This window comes from Coturnix japonica, chromosome 26 (assembly GCF_054131305.1).
Source record: "Coturnix japonica strain WE chromosome 26, WE-NBRP24, whole genome shotgun sequence".
Lineage (NCBI taxonomy): Eukaryota > Metazoa > Chordata > Aves > Galliformes > Phasianidae > Coturnix > Coturnix japonica.
This window is the reverse complement of record NC_140688.1, coordinates 5,772,677-5,795,560: the sequence shown is the minus strand read 5'-3', so window position 1 is coordinate 5,795,560 and position 22,884 is coordinate 5,772,677. Positions and strand designations below refer to the sequence as shown.

The following is a 22,884-nucleotide window of genomic DNA, read 5'->3' as shown; positions in this document are numbered from 1 at the left end:
ATATTTTAAAAGGCTTCACAATGAGTCTTAAAGCACAGCTGAACTGGTAAAAGATTGGCAGACTACATTCCATTGTCCTGAGTTTTCCTGCGGGTCAGAGTTGAGGTCCTGTGCATCCATTCCCTGCTCCTGGTTGGCTCCTTTCAGCAGCAAGAGGACAAAGCAGTTCTGTGACAGCCCAGAAGGACATCCATCCAGAAGGAGAACCCACGTCTCCTCGCCCGCTCCTTCTTCTCCTGTAGGTGAAGATGGGGCAGAGATGGAGGTCAGGGTCTGCTGCATAGCAGGGGGATCATGCAGGACTCGGGAGCCCAGCAGCACAACAGTGCTGGAAGGAGCCCTGTCCTCAAGGAGACCCCATTGCATGGGGAGACCACTGTTGGATGGGGTGAGGGTGCTGTGTGTTCTGCCCCTTACCAGCTGTGCCTCCACCAGCTCCGGCAGCACAGCCCCAGGCTCACACTCCACCTCCAGCTCCATCTGATGCTGTTGCCTGTGTTGAACAAGGCTTGGTTGGAGTCTATCACCACGGGGGGCTCCCCAGCACTGTGTGCCCACCCCCCAGGGCTGGGATGGGGCTGCTCTGTCACACCGTGCAGTAAACAGAGCCCCATCTCCAGCAGCACTGCAGTCCCATTGCTGCCCCAGGTGTGTCAGAGACCCCCGTGTGCAGGCGTGGGGTGCAGGGTCCCATGGGTGGGTCCCACTCACCAGGCACCCTCCAGCTCCAGCTCCTCCCGCTCCTCTCGCAGGCGCTGTTTCTCCCTGCGCAGCACCTGGAAGACAAAAACATGAGCTCCAGGTCCACAACATAGGGGTGGGCAGCCCCCCACCCCTTCCCTCAACCCACCACACACACTATCTCCATTTCCTCTGTCTCAGCCTTCAGCTGCTCTTCCAGCTGGGCAATGAGCTGCTTCTCCTGCAAGACAAAGCGTGTACCACCAGGGGTGGCTGCGTTGGGTCCCATTCGGCCATGGGGGACGGGGGGGCTCATCTGGGGCAGATGTGACCTCCCCCCTTAATATGGGGGCTTGGGGGGTGGTTAAAGGTGAGTTAATGGGGTTTAATGGGGTTTACTAGGGATTAATAGGGATTTATTAGGGATCAATAGCAGTTAATAGGGATTAATAGGGATTAATAGGGGTTAATAGGGGTTTAATAGGGATTATTAGGGGTGTAATGGGGATTTATTAGAGATTAATAGGGATTAATAGGGGTTTAATAGTAATTTATTAGGAATTAATGGGGGTTTAATGGGGTTTAATGGAGGTTAATGGGGGTTTAATGGGAATTAATAGGGGTTATTAGGGGTTATTAGTGGGTTAATAGGGGATTAATGGGCTTAATAGGGGTTTAATAGGGATTTATTAGGGATTAATAGGGATTAATAGGCGTCAATAGGGGTTATAAGTGAGTTAACATGGGATTAATAGGGGTTAATGGGGGTTTAATGGAGATTAATAAGGATTTATTAGAGATTAATAGGGATTAATAGGGGTTTAATGGGGATTAATAGAAAATTAATAGGGAATAATAGGGATTAATAGGGAATTAATAGAGGTTAATGGGGATTAATAGAGATTTATTAGGGATTAATAGGGATTAATAGGGGATTAATAGGTTGTAATGGGGATTAATAGGGATTTATTTGGGATTAATAGGGGATTTATTAGAGATTAATGGGGTTTAATGCGGGTATAAGGGGGTTTATTAGGGATTTAATAGGAATTAAAAGGGATTAATAGGGGTGTAATGTGGATTAATAGGGATTTATTAGTAATTTAATATATGGATTAATATGGATTAATAGAATTAATAAGGATTAATAGGGATTATTAGGGCTAATAATTATTAGGGCTATTAATTAATTAATTATTAGGGCTATTAATGCCATTACTAGGGCTATTAATTATTCAGTCTATTAATTAATTATTCCGGCTATTGATTAGGATTATTAATTAATTATTTATTGATTATTAATTATTAGGCTAATTAACTGCATCTTTTCTCTTTCCAGGTCCATATCGACGACGGAGCGACTTCCGCCCCCCCCTAATTAGTTAATTAATGATTAATTAATTAATGACCTGCCATTATATAATTAATCCATTAAAAGAGGCCTCATTAGCACTTAATAACAGGGACCGGGAAAGGGGGCGGGGCTATGTAAATCAGGCCAATGGCTCATGAATATATAATCATATGCTAATGAGGTCTCACTGTTAGCTGATTTGGCGTGGTGGGGTTTGACAAAGCCACGCCCCCTTCATTTGCATAATTAATGCGCACGCGTTAACAAAGCTGGTGCCCGATTGGTCGGCGTCTTGTTCTTCCTTCGTTCCGATGGGGTTAATATTTGGGGGGGGGGGGGGGTGTTTAATTAAGGCATTAATTAAGAGGTTAATTAAGGGGTTAATTATGGGGTTAACGAGGGTCGATGTGTGGCCGGAGGTGGGGGGGAGGGGGAGATGATGGATGCTGTTGGATGAGAATAAAGATGGCGGAAGAGCGACAGGGTCTGGTGTTATTGGGGGGGGTATGGGGTATATGGGGGGGATGGAGCCTATAAGACCCTATAGACCCCATAGGACCCCATAAGAATCCCATAGGACCCCATAAGAATCCCATAGGACTCCATAGGACCCATAAGTCCCTATAAGACCCCATAGGACCCCATAGACTCCATAGGACCCCACAGACCCCATAAGACCCTATAAGACCCCATAGGAACCAATAGGACCCTATAAGACCCCATAGAACCCCATAGGAACCAATACGACCCCATAGAATCCCATAGGAACCAATAGGACCCTATAAGACCCCATGATACCCCATAGAACCCATAAGTCCCTATAAGACCCCATAAGACACCATAGAACCCCATAGAGACCCCATAGGACCCCATAGAACCTCATAAGTCCCCATAGAACCCCATAGGACCCCAAAAGACCCCATAGGAATGAATAGGACCCCATAAACCCCATAGAAACCATAAGTCCCTACAAGACCCCATAGGACCCCATAGGAAACAATAGGACCCCATAAGACTCCATAGGAATCAATAGGACCCCATAAGACCCCATAGGAATCAATAGGACCCCATAGAACCCAATAAGATCCCGTAGAACCCCATAAGACCCCATAAGTCCCTATAATACCCCATAGGACCCCATAGGATCCATAGGAACCCACAGACCCCATAAGACCCTATAAGACCCCATAGGAACAAATAGGACCCCATAAGACCCCATAGGAATCAATAGGACCCCATTAGAAGCCATAAGACCCCATAAGAACCAGTAAGACCTCATAAGACCCCATAGAAACCAATAGGACTCCATAGGAATCAAAAGGACCCTATAAGACTCCATTGACCCCATAAGACCCCATAAGATCCCATAGGACCCCAAAGGAATCAATAGGACCCCATAAGACACCAGAGACCCCATAGGAACCAATAGGACCCCATAGAACCCAATAGAACTCCATAAGACCCCATAGGACTCCATAAACCCCATAGAAATCAATAGGATCATTAGAAACCATAAGACCCCATAAGAACCAATAGGACCTCATAAGACCCCATAAGACCCCATAGGAACCCATAGGATCCCATAAGACCCCATAGGAATCAATAGGACCCCATAGAACCCCATAAGAGACCCCATAAGACCCCATAGGACCCCATAAGACTCCATAGGAACCAATAGGACCCCATAGACCCCATAAGAGACCCCATAAGACCCCATAGAACCCATAGGAATCCGTAGAACCCCATAGAACACTATAAGACCCAATAGGAACCAATAAGACCCCATAAGACCCCATAGGACCCCATAGGATTCAAGAGGACCCCATAGGACCCCATAGAACCCCATAGGAATCAATAGGACCCCATAAGACCCCATAGGAACCAATAGGACCCCATAAGACCCCAACAGAACCCTATGGGATCCCATTAAACCCAATAGGATGCCATAAGACCCCATAGGACTCCATAGACCCCATAGGACCCCATAGGAATCAATAGGACCCCAAAAGACCCCATAAACCCCATAGGACCCCATAGAACCCATAAGTCCCTATAAGACCCCATAGGACCCCATAGGACCCCATAAGACCCCATAAGACACCATAGAACCCCATAGAACCCCATAAGACCCCATAGGACCCCATAGGAATCAATAGAACCCTATTAGACACCATAAGACCCCATAGAACCCCATAAGATCCCATAGAACCTCATAAGTCCCCATACAACCCCATAGGACCCTATAAGACCCCATAGGAATGAATAGGACCCTATAAGACCCCATAGAACCCCATAGGACCCCATAGAACCCCATAGGACCCCATAATACCCCATAGGACCCCATATAAACCCCATAGGACCCCATAGGACCCCATAAGACCCCATAGGGCCCCATTAGACCCCATAAACCCCATATGACCCCATAGGACCCTATAAGACCCCATAGGACCCCATAAGATCCCATAGGACCCCATAAGACCCCATAGGAACCAATAGGATCCTATAAGACCCCATAAGACCCCATAGACCCCATAAACCCCATAAGACCCCATAGAACCCCATAAGGGGAAGGAAGGAGCCCCAAATTCCCCTTATTAACCAATCAAACGAAGCTTTTCCTGGTCTTTCAACCAATCAGAGCTCTCCTCCAGCCCTCATTTGCATACGGCTGAGGCAATAGTTACACAGCACTAACGGCTTCATCCTATAGGAGGATATAGGGTGAGACTATGGGGTCTATGGGGTCTTATAGGGTTTTATGGGGTGTATGGGGTCTTATGGGGTCCTATGGGGTCTTATGGGGTCTCTATGGTGTCTCTATGGGGTCTTATGGGTTCATATGGGGTCCTATAGGGTCTTATGGGGTTCTATGGGGTCTTATTAATTCCTATGGGGTCCTACGTGGTCTTATGGTTCCTATGGGGTCCTATGGGGTCTTATAGGGTCCTATGGGGTCCTATGGGGTCCTATGGGGTCTTATGGGGTCTATGGGGTCTCTATGGGGTCTATGGGGTCTTATGGGGTCTCTATGGGGTCTTATGGGGTTTTATGGTGTCCTATGGAGTCCTATGGAGTCTTATGGTGTCTATGGGGTCTCATTGGTTCCTATGAGATCCTATAGATTCCTATTGGTTCCTATGTGGTCTTATGGGGTCTTATGGTGTCCTATGGGGTCTTATGGGGTCTCTATGGGGACTTATGGGGTTCTATGGGGTCTTATGGGGTCCTAGGGGATCCTATGGTGTTTCATGGGGTCTATGGGGTCTTATGGGGTCCTATGGGGTCTCTATGAAGTCCTATGGGGTCTTATGGGGTCTCTATGGGGTCCTATGGGGTCTCTATGGGTTCTTATGGGGTCTATGGGGTTCTATGGGGTCTCATTGGTTCCTATGAGATCCTATAGATTCCAATTGGTTCCTATGGGGACTTATAGGATCTCTATGGGGTCCTATGGGGTCTTATGGGGTCTCTATGGGGTCCTATGGGGTCTCTATGGGGTTTTATGGGGTCTTATGGGGTCCTATGGGTTCCTATGGGGTTTTATGGGGTCTATGGGGTCTATGGAGTCTATGGGGTCTGTGGGGTCTTATGGGGTCCTACGGGGTCTATGGGGTGTTATGGGGTGTTATGGGGTGTTATGGGGTCTATGGGGTCTATGGGGTCTTATGGGGTCCTATGGGGTCTTATGGGGTCTCTATGGGGTCTTATGGGGTCCTATGGGGTCCTATAGCGTCTTATGGGGTCCGAATGGTTCCTATTGATTTCTATGGGGTCCTATTGATTCCTATGTGGTCTCTATGGGGTCTTATGGGGTCTATAGGGTCTTATGGGGTCTTATGAGGTTCTATAGAATCTATGGGGTCTTATGGAGTCCTATTGATTCCTATGGGGTCTTATACGATCCTATGGGGTCCTATGGGGTCTTATGGGGTCTGTATGGGGTCTTATGGGGTCAATGGGGTCTTATGGGGTCCTATGGGTTCTATGGGGTCATATGGGGTTCTATGGGGTGCTATGGGGTCTTATGGGGTCCTATGGGGTCCTATGGGGTCTATGGGGTTTATGGGGTCTCTATGGGGACTTATGGGGTCCTATGAGGTTCTATGGGGTCTATGGGGTCTTATGGGGTCTAATGGGGTCCTATGGGGTCTTATGGGGTCTTACAGGGTCTTATAGGGTCTATGGGGTCTTATGGGGTCCTATTGCTTCCTATTGATTCCTATGGGGTCATATTGCTTCCTATGGGGTCTTATGGGGTCTTATGGGGTCTTATGGGGTCCTATGGGGTCTTATGGGGTCTTATGGGGTCTATGGGTCTTATGGGGCCTTATGGGGTCTTATGGGGTCCTATGGGGTCGTATTGGTTCCTATGGGGTCCTATGGGGTCTTATGGGGTTTATGGGGTCTTATGGGGTCCTATGGGGTCCCATGGGGTCTTAAGGGGTCTTATTGCTTCCTATAGGGTCTAATGGGGTCCTATGGGGTCTTATGGGCTCTCAATGGGGTCTTATGGAGTCGTATTGGTTCCTATGGGGTCCTATGTGGTCTCTATGGGGTCTTATGGGGTCTTATGGTGTCCTATAGGGTCCTATGGGGTCCTATTAATTCCTATGGGGTCCTATTTTTTCCTATGGGGTCTTACGTGGTCCTCCAAGGCCATAGAGTTGGAGGGCCGGGGGGGGATAGGAGGCTCCTCCAGGATCATAGAGTTGTAGGCTGAGGGGATATTAAGTCCTCCAAGGCCATAGAGTTGAATGGGAAGGGGGGATAGGAGCCTCCTCCGAGCCCCGTAGCTTAACTAGGCCTCTAACACCCCCATTCAGCCCTTAATTAACCCAATTAAACCCTTAATTAACCCAATTAAGCTTTAATTAACCTCATTAGAGCTAAGATGGACAATGAGGCCTTCGAGATGGGACCCGAGGAACCCGTCGGGTCCCGGAAGGGAAAAGATGGACACCATAAAGAGGTAAGGATTGGGGTGAGGCCTAGTGAGGCCTAGCGAGGCCTAGTGACAACTCTATAGAGTTCCTATGGGGTCTTATGGGGTCTCTATGGGGACTTATGGGGTCCTATGGGGTCTATGGGGTCTCTATGGGGTCTTATGGGGTCCTATGGGATCCTATGGGGTCTTATGGGGTCCTATGGGGTCTTATAGGGACTTATGGGTTGTATGAGGTCATATGGGTTTCTATGGGGTCTTACTAGTGAGACCTAGTAAGGCCTAGTGAGTCCTAGCGAGGCCTACCTAGGCCTATCATGGCCAACCTTGGCTTGGATTGGATTGGATTGGCCTAGCACGGCCATCTTGGGCCTACCTTGGCCTACCTAGGCCTGGATTGGATTGGATTGGATTGGCCTAGCACAGCCATCTTGGGCCTAACTTGGCCTACCTTGGCCTGAATTGGATTGGATTGGATTGGCCTAGCACGGCCATCTTGGGCCTAACTTGGCCTACCTTGGCCTGAATTGAATTGGATTGGATTGGATTGGATTGGATTGGATTGGATTGGCACGGCCATCTTGGGCCTAACTTGGCCTGCCTTGGCCTGGATTGGATTGGATTGGCCTAGCACGGCCATCTTGGGCCTAACTTGGCCTACCTTGGCCTGGATTGGATTGGATTGGCCTAGCACGGCCATCTTGGGCCTACCTTAGCCTACCTAGGCCTGGATTGGATTGGATTGGATTGGCCTAGCACGGCCATCTTGGGCCTATCATGGCCTACCTAGGCCTGGATTGGATTGGATTGGCCTAGCATGGCCATCTTGGGCCTAGCATGGCCTACCTTGGCCTACCTTGGCCTAACTAGGCCTAACTAGGCCTAGCATGGCCTATCTTGGCCTACCTTGGCCTAGCAGGGCCTAACTAGGCCTAACTAGGCCCAATTAGGCCTAACTAGGCCTAACTTGGCCCACTTCGGCCCGGTTCGGCCTATGTAACCCCCCCTTTCTCCCCTCCCCCCCATATCCAAGATGGCGCCCGAGTGGGGCAGGAGATCCCTATGGAAGCTGTTCGGCCTCTGCCTGTTGGCCAGCTCCATTATGACCGCCGTGGGGCTGGGAAGCTTGAGCGTCATCAATAGGAAGGCGATTAACGAGTTGCGTGTTAACAAGGTGGTTAATGAGGTGGAGGGGGACAAAGGACGGCTCCGGTTCGTGTATAGGATGGGGATGTCGGAGGTAAGTGGATGGGGGGGATATGGGGTGGGGGGAGGAAGTGGGGGGGAAAAAAGTAGGGGAGAGGAAATAGGGGGGGATATAGGGGGGAAATAAGGGGGGAAGAGGAAGTAGGGGGGGATATAGGGGGGAAATAAGGGGGGAAGAGGAAGTAGAGGGGGATATAGGGGGGAAATAAGGGGGGAAGAGGAAGTGGGGGGATATAGGGGGAGAAGAAGTGGGGGAGGAAGTGAGGAGGAAGTGGAAGTGGGGAGGAGGAAGAGGAAGGGAGGGAGGAAGAGGAAGTGGGAGGGGAAGGGGAAGAGGAAGTGGGGAGGAAGAGGAAGGGAATGGGAAAAGGGAGGGGAATAAGAGGGGGAAGGGAAGAAGGAAGAGGAAGAGGAAGAGGAAGAGGAAGAGGAAGAGGAAGAGGAAGAGGAAGAGGAAGAGGAAGAGGAAGGAAAAGACAAAGTGGGAGGGAAGAGGAAGTGGGGGGGGGAAGTGGGGAGGAAGTGGGGAGGAAGTGGGAGGGGAGAGGAGAGGAGAGGAAGTAAGAGGGGAAGGGAGGAAGGGGAGGGGAAGAGGAAGTGGGGGGGGGTATAGAGGGGAGAGGAAATGGAAGGGGAAAAGAAAGCGGGAGGGGAGAGGAAATGGACTTATGGGCTTATGGGGTCCTATAGGGCCCTATGGGGTCTTATGGGGTCCTATTGCTTCCTATTGATTCCTATGGGGTTTATGGGGTCTTATGAGGTCCTATGGGGTCTGATGGGGTCCTATTGATTCCTATGGGGTTTATGGGGTCCTATGGGGTCTTATGGGGTCCTATCGGGTCTTATGGGGTCTTATGGGGTCTATGGGTCTTATGGGGCCTTATGGGGTCTTATGGGGTCCTATGGGGTCGTATTGGTTCCTATGGGGTCCTATGGGGTCTTATGGGGTTTATGGGGTCTTATGGGGTCCTATGGGGTCCCATGGGGTCTTAAGGGGTCTTATTGCTTCCTATAGGGTCTAATGGGGTCCTATGGGGTCTTATGGGCTCTCAATGGGGTCTTATGGAGTCGTATTGGTTCCTATGGGGTCCTATGTGGTCTCTATGGGGTCTTATGGGGTCTTATGGTGTCCTATAGGGTCCTATGGGGTCCTATTAATTCCTATGGGGTCCTATTTTTTCCTATGGGGTCTTACGTGGTCCTCCAAGGCCATAGAGTTGGAGGGCCGGGGGGGATAGGAGGCTCCTCCAGGATCATAGAGTTGTAGGCTGAGGGGATATTAAGTCCTCCAAGGCCATAGAGTTGAATGGGAAGGGGGGATAGGAGCCTCCTCCGAGCCCCGTAGCTTAACTAGGCCTCTAACACCCCCATTCAGCCCTTAATTAACCCAATTAAACCCTTAATTAACCCAATTAAGCTTTAATTAACCTCATTAGAGCTTATGGGGTCCTATAGGGTCCTATGGGGTATCTTCTTCCTTTCCTATGGGAAGGGGAAGGGGAGGGGGAAGAGGAAAGGGAATAAGCCCATTTCCTTTCCAGCCACAACGCTACCCCGGAGGTGAAATCCAATGGGCGACGTACCGGCTGGATCCCAAGTGTTATCCGGATCGAGAAGCTCGCATCTTCGCTCAAAGCCTCCACGAGCATCAAGCCAAAATGAGCCTGGCTTTAATCAGGATCAAACCTGGAGCGCTTCGGGTCCCCCACTGGCATTTTAATGCCAACGTCCATGGCTACGTGGTGCAGGTAGGCCGCAGCCTTTGGTTTAGCTTCCACATCCTCTTTCTCTCTTCCACCTTTAAGAATATACTTCCTTTTCCTTATTCCCCTACCTTGTAATCCATTTACCTCGTGGGTCTACCCTAAAACCCTATAGGATTTGGCCATATTATATAGGGGTGGCCCATGTTACTTGGGGGTGGCCTTTGGTTTTACTTCCACTTTCTCTTTCTCTCTTCCACCTTTAATCCTATACTTCCTCTTCCTCCTTGGCTTCATCTAGCCCTTCCTCCCCCACCTTATAACCCTTTACCTCGTGGGTCAACCCTAAAACCCTATAGGATTTACCCTATATTCTATAGGGCACAACATGGATCTCGCTTTTCCTCCCACTTCCTCTTTCTCTCTTCCGCTTTTGACCCTACACTTTCGATTCCTCTCTCGCCTTATCCATCCCTTCTTTCCCCACCTTATAACCCCTTTACCTCGCGGGTCTACTCTAAATCTAATAGGATTTCCTCTATAATCTATAGGGCACGGCCTGGATCGGCATCGTCACCCCAACCAACGTCACTACCTACCGAGCCGAAGTCGGCCAGGTCCTTTTCTTCCCCCGGAACGTTCTTCATTGGATCCAAAACACGGAGGACGGGGGGGAAGGAAATAAAAGCCGGACCCCAAAAGAACTCGTCCTCGTTCTCTTTTATGGGACCCACGAGGAGCTGAAGACATTGGAGGTGGATGAGGCCGTTAATGGGACCCCAAATGAGGTCTTAATTGAGGCTTTACAGGTATGGGGGGGGGGGTGGAAAATGGGGGGTTTGGGGTTTTTTTGGAAGGTCCTAGAAGGGATTGAAGGGATTGAGGTGAAAGAGGGGACCCGGCCGGTTAAAATGGTGGTAGTTGCGTCTATCACGTTCCGTTGAGGAGATATAGGGTTTTATATGGGATGGTTGGGTGTTTCTATGAGGTTCCCTTGAGGAGATATAGGGTTTTATATGGGATTTGGGTCCTGGAAGGTTAATAATGGGGATTTGGGGTCATCTCATTGGGTTCTATGGGGGATTTGGGTCCTGGAAGGGGGATAAGAAGGAACTTGGGTCCTGGAAGGTTAATAATGGGGATTTTGGGTCTTCCCATTGGGTTCTATGGGGGATTTGGGTTCTGGAAGGGGGATAAGAAGGAACTTGGGTCCTGGAAGGTTAAAATGGAGGCGGTTGGGTGTTTCTATGGGGTTCCGTTGAGGAGATATAGGGTTTTATATGGGATTTGGGTCCTGGAAGGGGAAAAGGGAGGTAATAGGGTCTTCCCATTGGGTTCTATGGGGATTTGGGTCCTGGCAGGGTAAAAGGGAGGTAATAGGGTCTTCCCATTGGGTTCTATGGGGTTTTGGGTCCTGGAAGGGTAAAAGTTGGTAATAGGGTCTTCCCATTGGGTTCTATGGGGCATTTGGGTCCTGGAAGGGTAAAAGGGAAGTAATAGGGTCTTCCCATTGGGTTCAATGGGGTTTTGGGTCCTGGAAGGGGAAAAGGGAGGAAATAGGGTCGTCCCATTGGGTTCTATGGGGGATTTGGGTCCTGGCAGGTTAATAACGGGGTTCTTTTGGGTCCTGGCAGCTTCGTAGTGTTCGGGATTGGATTGGAAGCTTCCAGAAGGTCCCGATCCTACAAAGCTTGAACCACCCCATTAATTTAAGTCAATTAGTGCGGGATGTTAATTACACCCAGGCGGATAACGAGCAAGTATGGCGGTATTTATATGACCTTAAAGGTAAGGACCCTATAAGACCCCATAGACCCCATATAACCCCATAAGACCCCATAAGACTCCATAGACCCCATTATACCCCATAAGACCCCATAAGACCCAATAGACCCCATAAGACCCCATAAGACCCCATAGACCCCATAAGACCCCATAAGAACCCATAGAACCCATTAGACCCCATAAGACCCCATAGACCCCATAAGACCCCATAGAACCCATTAGACCCCATAAGACCCCATAGACCCCATTAGACCCCATAAGACCCCATAGACCCCATAAGATCCCATAAGACCCCATAGACCCCATTAGACCCCATAAGACACCATAGACCCCATTAGACCCCATTAGACACCATAAGACCCTATAGACCCCATAGGATCCCATAAGACCCCATAGACCCCATTAGACCCCATAAAACACCATAGACACCAAAAGACCCCATAAGACCCCATAAGACCCATAAGACCCCATAATACTCCATAGACCCCATAAGACCCCATAAGACTCCATAGACCCCATTAGACCCCATTAGACCCCATAAGACCCCATAAGACCCCATAGACCCCATAAGACCCCATAAGAACCCATAGAACCCATTAGACCCCATAGACCCCATAAGACCCCATAGAACCCATTAGACCCCATAAGACCCCATAGACCCCATTAGACCCCATAAGACCCAATAAGACCCCATAAGACACCATAGACACCAAAAGACCCCATAAGACCCTATAAGACCCCATAAGACCCCATAGACCCCATTAGACCCCATAGACCCCATAAGACCCCATAGAACCCATTAGACCCCATAAGACCCATAGACCTCATAAGACCCCATAAGACCCAATAGACCCCATAAGACCCCATAGACCCCATAGACCCCATAGACCCCATAAGACCCCATAAGACCCCATAAGACCCCATTATTACCCTTCTAGGACCTTAAAGACCCCATAAGACCCCATTATTCCCCTTAGAGGACCTTAATAGACCCCATAAGACCCCATAGACCCCATTAGACCCCATTATTCCCCTTCCAGGACCTTATAGACCCCATAAGACCCCATAGACCCCATTAGACCCCATTATTACCCTTCCAGGACCTTATAGACCCCATAAGACCCCATAGACTCCATAAGACCCCATTGACCCCCATTATTCCCCTTCTAGGACCTTATAGACCCCATAAGACCCATAGACCCCTAGACCCCATTATTCCCCTTCCAGGACCTTAGTAGACCCCATAAGACCCCATAGACCCCATTAGATCCCATTAGACCCCATTATTCCCCTTCCAGGACCTTCTCAACCCCATAAGACCCCATAGACCCCATAAGACTCCATTATTCCCCTTCCAGGACCTTAATAACCCCCATTAACCCCCATTTTACCCTTCCAGGACCTTAATAGACCCAATAAGACCCCATTGACCCCATTATTACCCTTCCAGGACCTTAATAGACCCCATAAGACTCCATAAGACCCCATAGGACCCCATTATTACCCTTCCAGGACCTTAAAGACCCCATAAGACCCCATAGACCCCATAAGAGCCCATTAAACCCCATTGACCCCCTTTATCTCCCTTCCAGGACCTTCTCAACACCATAAGACCTCATAGACCCCATTATTCCCCTTCCAAGACCTTAATAACCCCATAAGACCCCATAGACACCATGACCCCATTAAACCCCACTATTACCCTTCCAGGACCTTAAAGACCACATAGACCCCCATTATTACCCTTCCAGGACCTTAATAGACCCCATAAGACCCCATAGACCACATAAGACCCCATAAGACCCCATTAGACCCCATTCTTCCCCTTCCAGGACCTTAATACCCCCATATAATCCCATATTCCCCTTCCAGGACCCTTCCTTTAACCTTCCAGGACCTTTCTATCCCCCTTAGGTTCCCCTCCGGCACCATTTAATGGCGGAGTTTTCCATTGGGCTCCGTATCGACCTGCCAGGACCTGGATGGAACCAATGAATCTCATTTACATCCAGTCGCTCCTTCAGGTAACGCCTTTAAGCTGCCAGGACCTTGGAGGGGTCGGTTGCCAAATAGTGAGCCAATGGAATGCATAGGTGCCAAAGAAGGAGTCATTGGTATACATAGGGGCCCATTGTTGCCAAATAGTGAGCCATTAAAAGACATAGGAAACCAGCGTTGCCAAATAGTGATCCGTTGGATTACATAGAGCCCCATAGCTGCCAAATAGTGATCCATAGAGTCCCATAGGACCCCATAGCTGCCAAATAGTCATCCATATTCCCCCATAGAGCCCCATAGAACCCCATAGAGCCCCATAGAACCCCATAGAGCCCCATAACCCCCCATAGGACCCCATAGAGTCCCATAGCCACCGCATAGGACCCTATAGACCCCCATAGAGCCCCATAGAGCCCCATAGGGATCCATTAGACCCCATAGACCCCCCATAGGACCCCCATAGAGCCCCATAGCTGACAAATAGTGACCCATAGAGCCCCATAGGACCCCATAGACTCCCATAGCCACCCCATAGGACCCTATAGAGCCCCATAGGACCCCATAACCCTTCACTGGACCCCATAGAGCCCCATAGCTGCCAAATACAGACCCATTAGACCCCATAGAGCCCCATAGGACCCCATAGAGCCCCATAGACCCCATAACCCCCCATAGAACCCCATAGAGCCCCATAGCTGTCAAATAGCGATCCATTAGCCCCCATAGCTGCCAAATAGTGATCCGTTGGACCCCATAGGACCCCTACGACCCTCATAGACCCCCCATAGGACCGCCATAGAGCCCCATAGAGCCCCATAGACCCCCATAGGACCCCATAGACCCCCATATAAACCTATATAACCCTATATGATCCTATATATAACCCATTGCAGCACCCCGATCCTCTCACCATAGCCACCCTAAGGATCTTCCCTAATGAACTTGGCCAACCCCATTATCATCTTAACGCTAACGAGCTGGCTTACATCCTCCAAGGCTGTGGCAAGGTAAGGCCCTATATTATATATAGGGGATATAGGGGGGTGGGATGCAAATGAGGCTTAATGAGCTCATGAATATGCGAATGCAGGCCGGCCTGGTGTTGGAGAATGGGGAGAGCCTGAGCTTCGAGGTGGAAGTGGGGGACGTCCCATTCTTCCCTATGGGGAGCCAGCATTACTTGAAGAGCGGGTGCCCCGACGGGATCCTATTGGTGCTGGGTTATAGCACCGGGAATATGGTGGGTCTATGGGGTCTATATGGGGTTCTATGGGGGTCTATGGGGTCTATAGGGGTCTATGGGGCTCTATGGGTGGCTATGGGGTCTATATGGGGTCCTATTGGATCCAATTGGGTCCTATGGGGTTCTATGGGGTCCTATTGGGTTCTATGGGGCTCTATGGAGCCTTATGGGGTCTATGGGGTTCTATGGGGTCCTATGGGGGTCTATGGGGCTCTATGGGGGGTCTATAGGGGTCTATGGGTCACTATTTGGCAGCTATGGGGTCTATGGGGGTCTATGGGGGTATATGGGGGTCTGTGGGGGTTTATGGGGTGTCTATGGGGCTCTATGGCGTTCTATGGGGGTCTGTGGGGCTCTATGAAGTTCTATGGAGCTCTATGGAGCCTTATGGGGTCTATGGGGGTCTATGGGGCTCTATGGGGTCCTATGGGGGTCTATGGGGGGCTATAGGGCTCTATGGGGTGCTATGGGGTCTCTATGGGGTTTATGGGGTCTCTATGGGGCTCTATGGGTTAACAATTTGGCATCCCTGGCCCTCCATTCATTCGAATGGATCCCTATTTGGCAACTATGGGCCTCCGTTCATTCCTATGGGGCTCCATTCATTCATATGGCTCACTATTTGGCAGCTATCTGGCCCACCATTCACCCTAATAGCTCCCTATTTGGCACCTATGGGCCTCCATTCATTCCTATGGCTCACTGTTTGGCAGCTCAGAGCCTCCATTCATTTTAATGGCTCACTATTTGGCACCTATAGGAACTCCAAACCCAGCGCCTCAATCGCTACTTCCGGTCTCTCCCGGCCGCCATCTTGGCTCGCCTCTTCAGTACGGATCTAGAAAAGACCCGGATGTTGCTCCGGGATTAATTAAAGCTCATTAATTAACGCTTGTAACTCATTAAACAGATGGCAACGCATTGATTGTATTGAGACGGTCCTCCAGGGCCATAGAGTTGGACGGGCTAGAAGAGACTTCCGGGTTTAGAGAGGCATAAAGGGACTTCCGGGTTCCGAACGCTTCCGAACGGTTCCGAAGGCTTCCGAAGCCCGAAGAAACCCGGAAGTCGAGCGGAGCGGCTCCGAACTTGACCCGAGCGGCTCCGAGCGCTTCCGAGTGCACCCGAGTGGTTCTGAAGTCGATCCGAGCGCTTCCGAAAGGTTCCGAACGGTTCCGAAGCGTGAAGGAACAAGGAAGTCGCTCGTAGCGATCCCGAATGGCTCCGAACTGGACCCGAGTGTTTCCGAGCGTCTCCAAAGTCGACCGGAGCGCTTCCGAACGGTTCCGAATGGTTCCGAAAGGGTCCGAAGCCCGAAGAGACACGGAAATTCCTCGTAGCGATCCCGAATAGCTCCGAAGTGGACCCGAAGGGCTCCGAGCGTTTCCGAGCTCCTCCGAAGTGAACCCGAGAGCTTCCGAAAGGATCCGAATGGTTCCGAAGCCTGAAGAAACCCGGAAGTCGCTCGTAGCGACGCCAAACGGCTCCGAACGGCTCCGAACTGGACCCGAAAGTTTCTGAATGTTTCCGAAGTTGACCCGAGCGCTTCCGAACGGAACCGAAGCCCGAAAAACCCGGAAATCGCTCGTAGCGATCCCGAAATAGACCCGAGCGTTTCCGAAAGGTTCCGAACAGCTCCGAACCCGACCGGAAGCCGCCTGTAGAAACCCGGAAGTCAACCAGAAGTCGCTGGGAGCGGTTCCGAACCCGACCCCAGCGGTTCCGAAGAATTCCGAAGGTGAAATCGAAGGAACCCGAAAGTAAACCGGAACTCGCTCCGAAAAGACCCGAGCGCTTCCGAACGGAGACGAAGTGGATCTCGGAGCAACCCGGAAGTTAACCGGAAGTCGCTTCAGAACGACCCGAGCGCTTCCGAATACTTCCGAAGAGAGCCGAACCGGAACAGAAGTGGCCAGACCAACCCGGAAGTAAACCAGAAGGCCCTTCAGAAGGGTCCTCCGGCAGCCGAACCGGCTCCGAACACCGGACGAACTTCGGCTTTTTTCGGCTCTTTTCGGTTCCGGTACCGGGGATGGAGAAACAAGGGCGGGTGGATTGTCCGGCGTTACCGCCCGGGTGGAAGAAGGAAGAAGTGATACGGAAATCGGGGCTGAGCACCGGGAAAAGCGACGTCTATTACTTCAGGTAACGGGGACCGGCCCACCGTTCCCTGGTGGCAAAGTCTCATCTTTTGTTGGCTCTGTGCTCCTCCCCTGGCTTTCTGCAAGGCTGCCATTTGCTGGAAGGCTGCTTCCATCAGCTTCTGACAGAAAGGAGACAAGAAATGCATGAAGAGCATCTCTTTGGAGGAGGATCTGAGCACAGCCAACCACAAGCTTCTGGTCAAGAGCAGTTTCTTCAGTTTACCGTTCCACTGCTACAGTGTTGTGCCACTTCTGCAGTGTCCTTTCCTCTCTCCTGCATCACACACCCTGCCCTTCCCTTCACGCGGCCCTATTTAGAGGCAGGTACCCACACCACAGCTCACAAGAGCTTCCTACCCACAGAGGCTTTCTCTTGCTTGGCCTCCACGCCTCACCTTGGCCTCAAGACTACTAAGTTGCAAGGCCTCTTGGCCAGGCTCTGGGCCTCCCTCCAGGCTGTTTTACCTTAAGGCCTCTAAGCCTCCTGGGCAACCTCTAAGCCTTTAGGACTCCCCCTATGCCTCTAGGACAGCTTACAGGCATCTGTGCCTCCAGGTGTGTTCTCCATTACAGCTCTAAGCCTTCCTTTGTGCCATAAATGCTCATGGAAACGTGGCCTCTTTTTTGGCGTCCCTCTGTGCATCAGGCCCTCAAAACCTCAGTGCTTCCAGTCCAGCCCTTTAGTACCTCGGCTCCAGGCCTACCCTTAAGCTTCAAGGACTTTAGGCTCTACAGGGCTGTTAAGGCCTCTCAGCCTCCTTTTTTTGGCTGTGTCCGATAGAACCACCACTGCCCTTGATGCTCTGTCCCATAACCCCCACAGCTTAGCCCCGTAAGCTATGCACCATAAGCTTCTGTTTGCCTACAAGCTATGGCCTCTAAGGTTCCCCATGGGGCTCTACGCAACATGGCCAGGGACAGAAATGGGGCTGTTTCTGCCCTTCTTGTCACCCGGCCCCTCCCACCGTCTGTCAGGGGCAGGAACCCACAGGACCCATAGAGAACCAAAAGAACATCATAGAGAGTCATAGAGCCACATAAGAATGACAGGGAGCAATAGAGACCCATGGGGAGCCAAAGGGAACAAATACAGACCCATATGGGAGCTATACTAACACACTCACACATGTACCTGCAGGGACCCATATTAGTGCATAGGGGAACATACTGCCCTGTAGCAACCAACTGTGCCCCACAGCCAGTTACGATGATGTTCAGTCACCATGGGTCAAGGTTCACGGCACTGTGGGATGGCCTGAGTGGCCAACTCACACTCTTGGCCACCCTCCATCTCCTGTGGCTCCCACACCAACCCCACAGCACCACCCACACTAAGACCTGTCCCGCAAATGCAGCTGCTGCCGCTCAACAAGTCTTATTGGCTGAAAGCAGGAGAGTTGAGAGATCCAAAGGGGTTGTGAGATCAGAGGTTGGGGCTGGAAGGCAGAGCATCTGCAGCTTTCGTTCCTCACTGAGTCCTTTCTATTGGGAAAGGAGATGGAGGGAGTTGAGAAGATGGAGGGCAGGGATGTGGGGTAGGAACCCATTTTGATGCTGATGTCACAGCTCCGTGCCTGCAGCTTGTTACCTGGGACTCAGCCGTGTCAGCACGTGTCAGACTGAAGGGGCTTCTCCTGCCAATGCAAAGAGGAAAGGCTTCATTATGGGCCGGAGGGGGACCAGTGCCCCATAGTGCCCCATAGCTCCCACTGTTCGCCCCATAGATCACAAAGCATCCCATAGATCTCATAGTGCCCCATAGCTCCCACTGTTCGCCCCATAGATATGGGTAAACCTAATACACAGTCAATGATTTCCTGGAATTCGGATCCATATTCAATAGTTGTTTAGCATGCATGACTTGCGGAATCAAACTCTATAATCCAGAGATGGGTTATAAAGCAGGTATGTTTATTCCAGCGTTGCGCAGCGCCGGGTGCAAGGGGGATAGCTCCTCCAAACTTGCACACCGTAAAGAGAAAAGTGTGTTACAGATATAGGTTAAGCTAATACATAATCAATAGTCTCCTCCTCAGTTTGATTACATATTCATTACATTCCCTATGGCCCCGTTCCCCGCGACCCCATTCCCTCATTCCCCCTGACCCCATTCCCCGCGACCCTTGCCGATGTTTTGGGGTGAAATTCTTCTTCTGTTTTCTTCTTGGTGTTATCTGCTGTTATTGTTCTCCCATGTCGGCATCATCTTGCCCGGGGGGGGATCTAATCCTTCTTGTCAGAGGTCTCCGGACAGTTTCTTCTTATCTTTATTGCTTTATTTTGACTAAGTGTTTGCAATTCCCCCTTTCCCTGCACTTTTAAATGTACAGTTACCCTTTGTCTTGGTTTCTGTGAAGTTCCCCTTTCCCTTTCTATAGCAAAGTGTTACCTTACCACCATTTTGAGGCTTTGCTCACTCTTCAATTCCCCCCTTTTCTTTAATCTAGCAGGCTTTTACCTGCTAGATTCTTAATGGGTCTCAAATTGGCTCCGCTCTCTACCTTTTGTCTCAGCTCATGTCTCTTCCAAACCCCATATTCCCTTCTGGTATCCTGGCACAGACACAAAAAGCACCTTATAACAACACAAGTAAAACACACCAAGAGTAGCAAGGTGATGCAGGCTAAGAAAAGCTGTTTTAGTCATCCTAAATTTGGCAACTAGTAAGTTTATCCCATGATCCAGAGAAAACTATTCCCCAATCGGTGTTATCCCTGCCTACTCCATGTTGCAATGCATCTTTGGATAAACAGGATATCTCCTTTTGGATTGTCCATCAAGCATCTGCAGCAGCATCCTCAATTGTTTCTAAGGTTACAGAAATTTTCATACAGTGGTACCCCCCTTTTCTTGGGAGTTCTGTGAACTCAATTTGCCGTTGTTGCCCTGGAAGGCCCACTCCCATGAGGCCCACTTGTGCCCTGTTCCTGGTACTGGGACTGTACTTTGTAGTGTTGGTTTGCTCAATATATTCTCTTATCTTCCCTTATAACCAATTTCCATAAAATACTAAAGGGCATAATAATGTGTCCATTTGGGCATGCACACATCTGTCAGCTTGCTCTCTTCCTTTCTAAATTATTAATTGGACTCCTGTTCTCTTTAGAATATTTTACAGGTTTTGACTTGGCTTCAGAGATTTTAAGTTTACCTTCTGGAATTGAAGCCCTCTTCAACTGCCTGTTCTGCCACCTGATCTATCATCTTATTTTCTGTTTCCTGTACAGTGTTACATTTCTGATGTCTTTTACAACATATAATAACCATTGGTAGATTTAAATCAGGCTCTTTTTCTTGTGTGTGAGCAATCCTTGCTCTTTTCAGATGGTACTATGAGCATGTGGCACATATTTAGCATCTGTCCATATGATTAAAGCTCTTGTCAAGGCAGTTATTTCAGCCTTCTGAGGGGAAGTCCCCACAGCTGGTGGTTGTGCTTCGATTACCTGGTCAGTAGCAGTTACTGCATGTCCTGCCTTACAGTCTCCTTGTCTCATAAAACTGCAGTTGCTGGTAAACCAGGTGTCTTCTGCATCTTCTAAGGGTTCGTCCTTCAGGTTCGACTGACCGGCTGGAATGTGCAGCTTCAGTTGATTCAAAGCAGTCATGTAATAGTGGTTCTCCGGGAGTTCCGCTAAGGAAAGATACTGGGTTGACAATATTAGTCACAATTATTTCTACATCACCTTGCTCTACCAGGATGGCCTGGTATTTCAGGAATCTTTGGGGTGAGAGCCAATGAACTAATGTCCCCCTTTTGCCTCCAATACAGTAAACACTGTATGAGATATTAAAACTGGTGTCCTTTGGCCCAGTGTAGATTTATGGGCTTCTTGAATATTGAGCACTAGTGCAGCCACTGCCCTCAGGCACCATCCCTTACTCACTTCAAGCTGTTTGAGGTTTACCATCAGTCCGTAGCTGTGTATCCATGGTCAGCATCCTCCTGTCATTCCTGGGAACGTATGGAGTTCCTTGACAGTTTGCAGCTCAGGGGCTTAGCAGATGGCTTCTTTCTTGGCAGTCCTTAAGGTCCAAAGTCCAGCTGTAATTTCTGAGTTATTTGTGCTTTCTGTAAACCAAGAAACTCAGCAAACTCTCAGTCTATTGTACACAGTTCTTTTGTTGCTGTGGCATCCACATGCTCCAGTAAAGTTCCACCCTAGGATGGAGGATCCCAGGTCTCAGGCTCATGAGTTGACCAGTTCTCAAAAATCATTAAGCTGTTCTCACAACCCTGGGTAACACTGTCCAGGTTAACTGAGTCTCTTCTCCCTCTATTAGGGTTTTCCTATTCAAAGGCAAATAACCTTAGGCTTCCTTTAGCCAAACCAGGCAGAAGAGACATCCCTCAAATCCAGAAGGTAAACTCCACCTATTCATTCCTTAACTTGGTTGATAAAGTGCATGGATTTTCCATCACTGAGTGTATCCATTCAACAATTCCATTACTTGTCCTCATGTCTTCTACCAAACTAAAGCACTTGCTATCCGAAAATTTAGCAAATTGGCAAAATTGGAGTTTTGTACTTGGATTCCCATTCAATTAGTAATTCAAACTCAAAAAATTATCTATTATTTCTTTTGTCCTTCTACAGTCACATATCCTCAAAGGGCACCACTTTACCCTGAGTGGGTGAGCTCTTGCTTTTAACTTGTATTTAGGGCTTAATTTTTGGCCCTGATGCCCACACCCCTAAGTGTGTCTTAATTGAGATTGCTGTGGCTCCTGGGGGTATAACATTGTTTTTCCCAGTTTATGTTAATAGTCAGACTTACAATTCTTAATCAGCCAATATTGTTTGACCCTTAGCTCCAGTTTTATTAAATTTCTTGCCAGGGTAACCTGACAGGTACAAGAATTTCTGTATTCCTACTTGTTTTCTTAGCTTATATTTAATTAATTCCAAAAGTAAGCCTTTTCTTGTTGGGCAGTAGCACCTACTAATGTTACAAAACCATCTATGGGTAGTAAGAAGCTCCCATATCCATCAGAAAATGAACTACTTTATCCTGCTTCCTTAGCTGCAGTTTCATCGGTGTATCTGCTAGGGTTAACTTCCCAAGTTCTCATTGTTCAGTTCTGCAATCAGAGGCAATTCCTTCTCACTCAGCTTGGTCGGATTTCTCTACCAGTGTCCCACTGCATTTGCACACTGCTTTCATTCCAGCGGGGCAGAGCCCTCCCTGGGCTCTTCAAGCCTCCCTCCCCTTTCCTCGTGGGGGATCCCTGGGTCCTATGGCCCTACTCTAGCACCACAACAGTAACAGCTGTTATTATTCTCAATTTCCTGAACATCTCTGATTCTCAATCAGGTGTTTGTTTTGTTTTCTGTTGTTGTTGTTGTTTGTTTGTTTTCTTCTTATTGTACTCCTCTCTTTAGACCTGACATCCCTGTTTTTATCTTTGCCTTCCTCAACCTGTGTCCTTCCCAAACTTTTTCGCTTTCCAAACTCTAATCATTACATTTCACCTCCTCTCCAGAGCCATCCAGTGCTGCCCAGATTTCAGATTTCCCAAATCTCTGCACATGAAGGCTATTCTCACTTCCAATGCCCTGTCCTCTCCACCTCCCCCTTTGCAGTTTACAGCAGCAGTCTCTGACCCTGGCTCCCTCTCCCACTCTGAGAGTTCTGATTGCAGGGGAACGGTGCGGGGGGGTTGTTCTCATGCCAGCACAGATAAACTCACTTTCTCTTTAACCCTTTTTCCTCTGTACACTATTCCACTATTTGTACCCTCAGTTACACTTCCACATACCCTCAACTATACTTCCGTATGCCATTAACAACTACACTTTCTTATACCAGCAAAACAGTTTGTCCCA

The 22,884-nt window shown here is 49.3% G+C and overlaps 2 protein-coding genes across 2 annotated transcripts; one reads left to right on the top strand and one right to left on the bottom strand.

Moving 5' to 3' along the window:
* Positions 1–100: 100 nt before the first annotated feature.
* On the bottom strand, positions 101–2,592 carry LOC146756774 (uncharacterized). The gene is made up of 4 exons (XM_085524185.1): positions 851–2,592; positions 712–776; positions 418–493; positions 101–236 (listed from the first exon to the last, which is right to left on the bottom strand). Exons 1-4 carry the CDS (start codon positions 995–997, stop codon positions 144–146), a joined length of 381 nt encoding a protein of 126 aa, XP_085380311.1. The 5' UTR covers positions 998–2,592; the 3' UTR covers positions 101–143.
* A 1,924-nt stretch (positions 2,593–4,516) lies between these two features.
* LOC146756773 (uncharacterized) lies at positions 4,517–15,801 on the top strand. Its single transcript, XM_085524169.1, has 10 exons — positions 4,517–4,756; positions 6,920–7,004; positions 8,011–8,217; positions 9,725–9,931; positions 10,438–10,695; positions 11,521–11,674; positions 13,586–13,695; positions 14,563–14,676; positions 14,760–14,909; positions 15,673–15,801. Exons 2-10 carry the CDS (start codon positions 6,927–6,929, stop codon positions 15,781–15,783), a joined length of 1,389 nt encoding a protein of 462 aa, XP_085380295.1. The 5' UTR covers positions 4,517–4,756; positions 6,920–6,926; the 3' UTR covers positions 15,784–15,801.
* Positions 15,802–22,884: the final 7,083 nt, after the last annotated feature.

What these genes read in the sequence shown, in the direction of transcription:
- LOC146756773 (XM_085524169.1), top strand. Translation starts at nt 6,927, where the DNA reads ATGGACAATGAGGCCTTCGAGATGGGACCCGAGGAACCCGTCGGGTCC. An exon ending in AAGATGGACACCATAAAGAG is followed by an intron (nt 7,005 to 8,010) that starts GTAAGGATTGGG and finishes CCCATATCCAAG; the next exon opens with ATGGCGCCCGAGTGGGGCAG. An exon ending in GTATTTATATGACCTTAAAG is followed by an intron (nt 11,675 to 13,585) that starts GTAAGGACCCTA and finishes TATCCCCCTTAG; the next exon opens with GTTCCCCTCCGGCACCATTT.
- LOC146756774 (XM_085524185.1), bottom strand. Translation starts at nt 997, where the DNA reads ATGAGCCCCCCCGTCCCCCATGGCCGAATGGGACCCAACGCAGCCACC. An exon ending in AAATGGAGATAGTGTGTGTG is followed by an intron (nt 777 to 850) that starts GTGGGTTGAGGG and finishes TTTGTCTTCCAG; the next exon opens with GTGCTGCGCAGGGAGAAACA. An exon ending in CTGGAGCTGGAGGGTGCCTG is followed by an intron (nt 494 to 711) that starts GTGAGTGGGACC and finishes TGTTCAACACAG; the next exon opens with GCAACAGCATCAGATGGAGC.